Below are 10,915 nucleotides of genomic sequence, written 5' to 3' on the forward strand. Positions count from 1 at the left end.
TTGAATGCAATTTAATACAAAATAGATAAACAAAGAATTGTGGCATCACGCTAAAGCAAACATCTTTGCAAAGCACAATTTCTGGTCGAAATCTGCTGCACTTTTCGGTCAGGGTTATGGTGAAATAATCACTCTGAAAAATAAACCATACGATATCATCTCGATTTCATGCAATGCGTTTAATTAGTTTCCAAATTGGAAAGTTTGCTGTTTTTGGGTAAGAAATCCCCCGTGCCATCAAGATGAAACAACAACCATTATATGCGCGATTATTTTTTATTCCCCAGGAACTTCGGAAACTTTCCAATCTGGATCATATACCCTACTGGAAAGTTTGCTTTCAGTACACCAATAAATGGAACACCAAAATTTGCGCCTTGCCAACGTAATACTTATAACATAGAATGTAGGGCAAAATGGCAATTCTGCGCCAGTACAAACAGTAGGGATTAGATAAGCCTATGTTTTAAGGATATTGCCTAAGCTTCTAATGTTTTAAGGATATTGCCATATTGGGATTTTGTCAACAGAAAAAAGTAGTGACATGGCCTAGTCTATAATCGGAAAAGAAGATGAATCGCAAATCCCGAGTTTACATTACGAACGCCGACGTGGATGTGTCATGTGTACATGACATTACAGAAAAATTCTGAGTTTTTAAAGTAATAGTTTAGTTTTGAATTAAGTTACTACACTGTGAAGGCAACTTTGCTGTATAGCTTATGATATAAGTATGTTACTTTCATAGGTATTTACAGCTTCTGCAAAATGACTTGGGACCTGTTTAATTTTCCCGTTGAAATCACAAATTTAGTTTGACCTACGGATTTTTATTGTAACAAACATTAATATTTCTCTTACTTTTTTGGAACCATTTGCAGACGTTTTGACGTAGAGTCACTCAGATTTCTAAAATTATCCAATTTGATCTTCTGGTGCCATACTTTTAGTACAAGTTCTGTTTTGAAGATGTCCAAGTTCGGTGTCTTTTTTCAGACATAACGTTTTTCTTCTGTTCTAACAAGTTTCTATTGGGTTTAAGTATATTCTTTTACCAAGCCATTCTGGCAGGGTAATATGGTATTGTTTAAGAAATTGTTTGACTTTTTATGATTTGTGACTGGATGTATTGTTTTGCATAAAAGCTTCACAAACAAGGATGTGGAACAAATGCAGCATGTGCTCTTCATGCATGTGTTTCCAATAACAAAGATTTAAAAGTTTTTAAAATTTAGTTTTTGTGTATATTTTAACAAACACTGTCCGAAAACAAGAATTTGCTAAAGCTTTTTGTTTGGCAAATATTGAAATTGTTGAAAATTATAAAGCAAGTTAATTTTGTCATGTCAAGGTTTACAGGAAAAAATGCAATGTACCATTAACAGCATTATGCAATGTGCTAAAGGTTGGCCATCACTATGTTAAAATATTTTTTAGTTTCCTCATAAGCCAGTTAAGTTAATTTCAAAGCTGTGAATGAACTGAGCCTGAAAAATCTTGTAATGCCATGAACATGGCTGCAGTTAATCAAACTAGTATAGCTATCTCTGACGATTCAGGGTTATCATCGGATATGGCACAGGTCAGTGAAAGAACTGTATTTTTTCTCTTTTTACAATTATCGTTTGCAACATTGCTCTTAAAGTAACGCATTTTATATCTTTAACACAGAGCCAAGCACGAGAGAATGAAAATCCACCAGCGTATGAAGCAGCTGCTTCAAGTTCAACATTACTTGTAGGCGATGATGAACAAGGTAAAAAATCCTTCCAGAAATATGTCAATTTTTGGCACACGGGAAACATGTTCGAAGTAATCATTAATCAATATAGAGTAGGATGAATAAACTGTGCTAAATGGTTTGTATTGTTGCTGCTGTTAAAAATCCTAAACTTATGAAAACTTCCTGACAAAGTTTGCAGTCTTGCAAAAACATGCAAGATGAGTTTCATGACAGTATCAATGTTATCCAGGTATTTTTGAATGTACGTTTTCCTCAGAATCTATTAAATCAACTATTCAAAGTGCTTTATTTGGAACAACAATGATTCAAATTATTTTAATTTTGACTTAGTGCTATGCTTATTGGATGAATGTGTAAAAACATTTTTACTTCGTACAATTCTAGACCCTTTGTTGGATCAGAAATTTGAAGTACCTCCAGAAAAGCTTCCTTCTTATGAGCAAGCAACAACACTCCCGAGTTACGAGGATTTTCAACAAGTAAAGGAGGCAGAATTACGTGATGAATTCATAAATATGATATTTCCATCCACGGTAAGTTTTCCTTTCGTAAGTGACTAAATTAAGTAAAAATTTGATAATAATTAATTTCATTGTTTTCAAGAAAGATTACATATATTTTGGGACAGTTTATTTAGTTCGAGAAAGCTTTTTACTCTGCTTTGGAAATAAGAATATATTAGCCAAGCTTGTGAAAATCTTGGCTTTGAAATTGGAAGACTTAATAAAATATATATGGTACTTTCTGCAAATAGACTATCATACCTATTTGTGCGCTGATAGAATAGAAATTTTATTTAGATTACTTCCTCTATATTGTTAGCCACTACAAAATCTGTATGGCTGAAAAACATGCTTATGGTCTGCACTAGATAACTGATAGGACTGTACTATGCAAAATAAATCAAAAAAGGTGTCGCTGGACTTTGAGCCTAAGAAAAATCAGCAAATACATTACGAACAACTTGTTTTGGTTCACTGCAATTTCTTAAGCATAGTAGCTTTTGTGATTTTATTATGTGTGATGAAGTGACCTTGATGTTTGCAATACTTCCTGTCCTGTTGTGTTAAGAGTACTGTTATGTTTATTTTATTAATACAACTACACAATGTGCTTTCAAGTTTTAAACTCTGACTTTTATATGCTTATATGGATAATTCATACGGGCAAATATAATTCTGTATTATACAATCTAAACAAACACATCAAGAGCTTCAAGAACTATGTTTTACAAAATGAAGCTCACTAACATTTGTATCACTGCTATAGTATTGTGATATATAAACAAACATCTTACAATAGGCTTGTGTGAAAGTTTGCACCAACATCTTTTAGAGAAAGTGTAATATGAGAGGAGTGTGTAATCCTGATAGCGTTAGTTACTACAGTAGCAGGTTCCCAAAGAATGTCAGTGCCAAAGAAGTGCTTTTCAATCTAAATGGCTCTGGAACTGGTAGAACTCTGGAACGTATATAATTATTATGTTATCTGATACTACAATTCCATATTTCACAGAACGTTAGTGTAATTTGGAGGTTTTGCTACACCCTTGAACCACAAAGTAACTACCGGTTAGCATTTACAGTATTAACTTCATTGCCACATTCATAATTTGCTGCAATTTATCAACTAGGTGTACTGATGGTTCTTGCTTCTTAACCTTCTTCCCTAGTACCCTTTATTGAAAGCCTAGAAAGACTGCCTCCCCTTCTTACTACTCATGACACACACAGGAAAGTGTTTAAACTTCATCAAAGAAAAACCAATATGTATATATATATATAACATCCATTGATCTACGTGCCCAGGATTTGGGACAAAATATTCTAACTAGACCATATTAGATATAATATTATGCAAACTAAATTGTGTAGGTGCATTGAAGTTCATTGACAATTAACCATCTTGGATTATGATTTGCTCGCAGTAGAACCCATGTAACATTACTTTAGGCATCGCAATAAAAGTACCATGCTTGGGTAAATAGAAAGCTAATTTTTAGTGAGAAAGTGAAGGTACTAGGTCAGTGGTTCTTAAACTGGGGGGCGCGCCCCCCTTGGGGGGCGTGTAACATTCGTAAGGGGGGCGCGAGAGATGACAAACTGTTTATTATATGAGCTACCGGTATGTCTAAACATGCTTTCTTGACTTTCACTATAGGTTCATTTTTACTAAAATTTTAAAGTGTGTCACGATGGCAATTGTATTTTTGAAATTTGGATTCTGAAATACGTCAATTGTTACGTCATAATATTTGGTGTTTCTCCGCATTGAAGCGTATTGTTTTCGTTTACTCATTCATGCACTACTAGCTCGACTAACTGTTCTCTTGTGTTCTCTTTTTGCAGTGACCTGTTTTTTCTCACAACGGGGGGCGGCGTAACAAGAAAAACTTTTACAAATGTATCACTTGTAGAAATACTTAATTTACACTAAATGCATTTTCTTTAGTTTTACAATTATGATGTATACAGGAAGCCAGATGTTTTTGCTACTAACCTGTAAATATCCGATCAGTTTACGACGTATAATTTTCGAGTCATTAACGAATGAAAATTTGTGTGCAGTGTCGGCCACACATAATAAAAATAGTAATGTCGCGCACCCGGTTTAAATAGGGTAAAACCAACGTCAGCCAATATTAAAACCGTAAAATGAAGTAAAATTTAATTTTAGTATTGATTTAATAACCAGGTATTTTAGTAATTAAACTAATTGTATTGACACAAAATGAGTGGAAAAAAGAGAAAGTATGACCAAAATTATCTGAAGTATGGCTTTATAGATACCACAGTGAACGGAAAAGCCGTACCGCAATGCGTGATATGCTTAGAAAAGCTAAGCAACGACGTTTTGAGACCAAGTCGTTTGCAGCGTCATCTTCATGAATATAAAGACAAAACCTAGGAACAAACTTGACTGTGAAGCCGACCTAAGGTGTGCATTATCTTCTACAAAGCCTCGAATTAAACGTTTGGTTTCCAAAAAACAACTACATCCTTCACATCAATGAAAGTTAACTGAAAATAAATTGTTTTTTGTTTAATGCTTTTTTATTTTGCAATGAGGGGGGGCGCGAAATTTTTAGGTACCGTCAAGGGGGGCGTGTGCCAAAAAGTTTAAGAACCCCTGTACTAGGTTATGTATTACAGTTAAAAGTAACACATTACAAAATGATATATACATCCTCATGAACGTATTTAAGAGTAACAAAAGGAATCGAATGTTTTTCGATGGAGTGAGTGTTGCTCGTTTCCAAATGGTTGTCGCTAATAGCGAACATGATCTAGTTAGGTTATGGAGAAGATTGCTTGGCGAGCGACGTTTTTAACAGAGTTGTAAGTGGCTTTGTTGTCGGACGACGCTTGTCTGCGGCTTTGCTGTCCACCCGCTCGCTTGGTGTATAGAGAGAAGTATAGTGTCTCGTAAATGTGGTGTGTAGATTCTGCAAGCGAAGTACGTCAACAGAAACGTAATAAATTCCTCCCTGATTTTGCTTAGCAGAGTTAGTGGAGAGTTTGTTGTCGCATCGATGCACTTCGATTACGAGTTGCATCACATAGTGACAGTTTGTCAACGCAGTCCGACAAAAAGCTAGAGCAATTCGTCCACGTGTAAGATGTGATGGAGGGTGAAAGAAGTTCTACTTGGTGGTAGATCTGTCCTGCGTCATTTAATAACTGGAGCGTATTGTCCTTGCCTGGTAGCACAACATAGGGGCAGATATGTTCTTCAATGAATGGGAAAACAAGTGTTTTAACTAGAATTCGTCAAAATCCATCTTGGTAGGAGTAGTACACAACTTGTTGGAAATCAGGTTGAAGCATTTGCAGTGAACGTGACACCTTCTGTCTTTCCGTTCCCACGTTAAAATCTTGGTTGGTTTGTGAAACTGTGGTAAACTCAAAATATGGTTCTAGCTGGTCTATAAGGACAAATTTCAGTGATCTATTAATCAATTCAATTACAAATCTTGGGCCGTTATTGTCATATGACAGAACTCATAACAGAGTTGCTTTCACATCAATGCCAAATGCTTAACTGTCGAAGTCTTGAATGTCAATATTTTTTTTATTGTCGACAAAACGGTTACTGTTATCTTCAGAGCACAGAATATAGCTCCATTCGGTAGACTGCAAATTACAGACTCTCCTATCAGACTTACCATTTCAGAACTCACGCGTTAAGCACTGTAGTATGAAAGACGTAATTCGGAAGTAATCAAAACCGGATCATTTATACTAAATATGGCCAAAATATAGTACAGTGCTTGTTGATAAACACACGAAATAGAACACAAATAACATTATAATATCATCAGATCTACATGAGAATTCCGTAGGAATAAAGGCTAATTATGACAATAAGCACATAATCATGTCATTCTAATTGTAAGTCAATGAGACTAGGCTTCATTGAATTAAGTTTTGGTGCCTTTTAGTTTTTCCAGTCGTAAATCATGTCACGGAGGACAGGGAACATTCGTAACTAGTAGCACATTACACAACCGTAAAAATAAATTGTGAATTATTAGTTGTAATACGTTTAGGGAGTTTTTTTGCTATAAACACTGTAAAACTGCTTTCACAATATGTCGTTGACGTTCAAATGTTGATTTATTCAAAATGCTTTGCAGTTGGACCAAGATGAAATTTATGTGGATGGAGTAGCTGTGGGAACGGACTGTATGTTCATTCTTGCATTTGTTATCTCTTTCTTTTTCAACTGGTTAGGCTTTTTTATTGGTTATTGTATTCTCATGAATCTTGCTGGACGTTACGGTGCGATTTCAGGCTTTGGGTTGTCCATTGTCCAATGGCTGGTCTGCTTCAGGGTAAGTGTTTTTGTTTTAATTTGTACATAACACAATATATTCACTGCACATTGCATAAATTCAGTAGCAATATTGTTGCATATAAAACATAAATTATGGTATCCACAAAAAGGGGAGTTTAACTATTTTCCAAGCTCCTTAAAGGGCTAACATGACTGAACTTTTCAGGTCGGTAAATTTATGTTAAATCACTGTAGGGCCTGAGGGTATGAAGTTGCTTTCAATATATAAGTTAATCGGGTTATGGCTGTGTGTTAGGCAAGCAAAAGATTCATGTGCAGTACGCAAGAACACCTTTAACTATTTTATATTCAGGAAAATGAATGTGTATCATAAATAAACATAATAGAGTACATGTCAGTTATTATTAAACTAATTGCTGTAAATACTAACCAACAGCTTAAGTTTTTCCTAAGTTGAAAATATGAAAACTATTTTATTTAAACCATGATGACGGAATTGATTTGCATACTTGCTTAAGATTAGTTTCCTCTTAATGTAAAGTTCCCGTTGTTTTATAATGATGTCTATCCAAACCAGTAAATTGGAAGTACCGAAACAAAGTCTCATTAACCTAATGGGATTATTGTTTTTGAGACCATATTACAATAACTACAATGCATGCGTCAACTCACTTTTCAAGTGCAAATTTTCTATTAAGACAATACAAAAGTTTGTTATAGCATGTAAAACGCACTGTAAACTAAAATAAGCATCTCTTTACAATAAAGCTTGTTGGTTTTTGAAAAACAAGACCTGGTGACATGTGAAAAATCTTGTTTATTCGATTTTTGATTCCACAGGAAATAACGTGCGCCATAAACCTGTTCCTACCTCAAATTAACGTAGTGCTCACCTACATAACAAAAAAATTATAAAGTTTCTAAAGATTTCAAACAGTTGAACCACATTTCCTGGGGTACTCAAGCCCTGCTTGTACCGTGGCCACAACTCCTCTGCATGCAAAGCTTTTTTATAATATATACGTTATGCAATACACACACAGTATACAAAGCACTGGATGTCTCACAATGTGGACTTCATATGCATAATTACAAATAGTAATTGAACTGATAAGTACATCTACTTTTAAGGAGTGATTTTGTTTTGAAAAATTACTAAGATTCCAGTAAGTTATATATTGAATTTGTCCTTAACATTCTCACAGAAACTTCCTGTGCACATTCTCTACACCTTTTAGGTCATTGTATACAGAACTTCTAGGACACTATGACATGTAAACAATATGTTAAGCGCAAAAAGTGAAATTTAAAAGGAGATTTTTTTAATTTTATCTCTACCGCTTGTGTCTATTTACTCTCATATTAAACACGTTAAACGTTGAATAGTTTAGTTGTTATTGGGAAACTTGAGTTACATACTATACTTCAAACAAATACATTAGTATATTTCTTGAAACTTTTAGCATACATATCATTGTTTTCCTAGGGTACCTTGCTAGTGGCAAATACAACAATGCTACATTAATAGTTTGTCACTAAAATGTTAATTAATGATGCAACGAGTCATCAATTTATGTATTGGGTTATTGCTGCCAAACTTTTTTTCCGCGGAACCCTGCAGGGTTATTTAAGTTGACAAGGAACGCCCCAATGCGCCAAAAATGTTGAATAAACATAAACGTTTTTTCACCTAAATTGTCATTATTTAGGTTTCGTATAGTGAAGAAAACTAAGCGCAATAAAGTGCTAATTTCTTCATTTCCTGATTTCAGCCATCATTTCATCATATTTGTACCATACAGTATATTAAAGTAAGTTTATGTATAAACAGAGAGCCAAGCCTGATTGACACAAACACAGCATATAAAGATTATGCAGTAGTTTCACTTGTGACCAACTAAATACCTTAGACTACTGTATCTGTTTGTTCACTTTGCCGTGATGGCTAAGTGCTAGGCTACTAACCAGTAGGCCTACTGTAACTTTTGCTTACTCAAACAGAACCGGTAGGCCAGACTGTATTCTTTGCATACTGCGCAGCGGACATAAATTTCGTACTTTTGTAATGCACTGTTGACCAATTTTCTTATGAGTCTGCACGGATATGACTTAGTCTACTCCAGATATTTTTCTTTGTAGGTAAACTTTTTTGATGTATTTCCTCAAGTTCCAATTGAGTAGTGTCAGAAAATACTAAGTAGAAGTACAAAACTGCGATGGCACATACGATATGCGCGGCTGAGATTTCAGCCCCGTAGTGCGTGAATGTAGCTGGAATATTGACAAAAAGTGGGTACAACTATCGTAACTTACGTGACAATTACATAGTCAAGGAGAAGCAAGGGGGAGCAGTTGCCCACAATAAAAATCTTCCCTCCGCCAAGAGATAGTATTGCTCTTTAATAATTTGGCTATGTTATCACACGGCATTGCTGTACTAAATTACAATTTCTAACCATCTTTTATGGAACTCCTAAAAATTTTTCTTGAATCCATTTTGTGAAAGTCTGGGTTATTGGATCTCATTTTTCTAATTCAGTTAACAAGTGAGTAAGTGACCAAAGTAACAAGTAACAATTTTATTTGGCAGTATGCAAGTGGACCAGCTCACCTAACCGAGATGTCTGGTGAAAGATTATTTATGTGGTGGTTCTTTGTTATTATTGGTAAGTGAATAATCACTGTAATATATATTCATACATAAATGTTAATGCGAACTATTCACTAAGTTTTAATTGCGACTTGTAGATGGTTATGTTGTCTACTATTATACACTCCAAAATTGTTGTAACAAATAGTCGTTTTTTACATAATAACGGTGCTTAGGTTATGTCGTGTAGTACAAGCTTTTAATATCAAACTCTTACATACAAATGGCCAGGAGTAACAGTTGTTGCGTTTGCTGATCATAAAATTTTATTGTAGCAACTCTGCTCTCAATGAAAGGCGTTGTCAACTGGGCAAAGGCAAGAAAATTATTGCAAATGACTGAAGAACAACGAGAAAATGGCCGAGTGATGATTCTTTATTAGGTTTGTATTTTCTTTTGCATGTAATCCATTTTTATTTTACTGGTTGCTTAATTAGAGGCAGTTGTTGGTAAATTTTTTGTGCATATTAATTACTCAACCAATGTGGATCATTCACTTTTGATTGTTATTTGCAGGTTGAAATCGGATTCCAAAGTCATCAATCGCTTATGGACATTATTTTCGAATTTTAATCAAGTTAATGACTGAAATACGTTTTTGAGGACTGCTTAATGAAGTTTTGCGAATAGTTTATGAATCTTAAGTTGTTAAATATATTTTATTATTGTAATGCACTAATGCAAAGCAAGCCCTTATTTATTTTGTGGCAACTTCAAAATAACACAGACCAACGAATTTCTAATTAGGATTTTGTAGGTATATATTTCATGAAATAGTGTATAGGGCTTAGTCGTGCTTGCTAGATGTATATGTTTTGAAATATTGCTCTCTGGATGGCTTCTTGACTGCAATAGCCTGTTACGCATATTGTTACTGAGAAATGAATGGAATTCGCTTCCAAGGTTTATTAAAATGATTAAGAAAATACCATTGAAGGGCATTATGGTTGAAATTATAAACATTAAAAGTTGTTTATTTTGTCTTTGCTTTGGTATGTATATGTTTGTGTAATTATTCCTTTTTATTTTGAACGAAATAATAGATACAAGCGTTTTGAAATGTATGAAAACTGGCAGGTAAGAATGTAAATTGTAGCTTATATGTATATGAATGTGTCTCTTAGTTAATGATGTTAAAAGTGCTACTCTGAATTCCTGTTTCAGAATTTGACTTTGAATTTTGTTGGTGTGTGCAATGGGTTCTCATATCACTTGCCCCAATATACTTTTTACATAAGTGTTGTCTTGTCTGCACTTCAGTCATGTTAGTGGTATGCTTGCTGTGCACATATCTCATCGTTTGACTTCTCGTTTTGTAACATTGGCTTGTTCTGTCATTGTACGTTGTACATTATGCTTTCATTCGTTTTCATGTGACGCATTCACGATAAAATGTATAGATTGCTTTTGTTTTATTGTGGTGGATACCCAAGCATTATTGCCTGCTTCGAAATAAATGTAATTTAAAACAGTGTGTTGTTGTGGGATCCAATGTAGTTAGCATCAATGTTACTGCAAGGAATTCGAGGTTGTTTTTTAATTAAAGTAGCAAAAAAAGAAAAAGCTTGAAAATGACTACAAGAACTGCAGAAAAACCCTGGAGATCAAATTAGTAGCAAATAGGAAGACCTTATTTTTGCATTAACTGTTGACCTCTTATGCTGCTTAATACTTCCAGAAATATGTGACTGTAGCGGTTGGCACCATGTCCTGCCAGCACCTTC

General features: G+C 34.5%; 1 protein-coding gene across 1 annotated transcript; it reads left to right on the forward strand.

Annotated features, from left to right (window-relative positions):
- Nucleotides 1-1,404: 1,404 nt before the first annotated feature.
- LOC143453097 (NEDD4 family-interacting protein 1-like) lies at nt 1,405-10,663 on the forward strand. Its single transcript, XM_076954248.1, has 7 exons — nt 1,405-1,582; nt 1,672-1,756; nt 2,129-2,277; nt 6,381-6,578; nt 9,132-9,207; nt 9,467-9,573; nt 9,708-10,663. Exons 1-6 carry the CDS (start codon nt 1,508-1,510, stop codon nt 9,571-9,573), a joined length of 690 nt encoding a protein of 229 aa, XP_076810363.1. The 5' UTR covers nt 1,405-1,507; the 3' UTR covers nt 9,708-10,663.
- The last annotated feature ends 252 nt before the right edge of the window (nt 10,664-10,915 follow it).

This window comes from Clavelina lepadiformis, chromosome 1, assembly GCF_947623445.1.
Source record: "Clavelina lepadiformis chromosome 1, kaClaLepa1.1, whole genome shotgun sequence".
Taxonomy (NCBI): Eukaryota; Metazoa; Chordata; class Ascidiacea; order Aplousobranchia; family Clavelinidae; genus Clavelina; species Clavelina lepadiformis.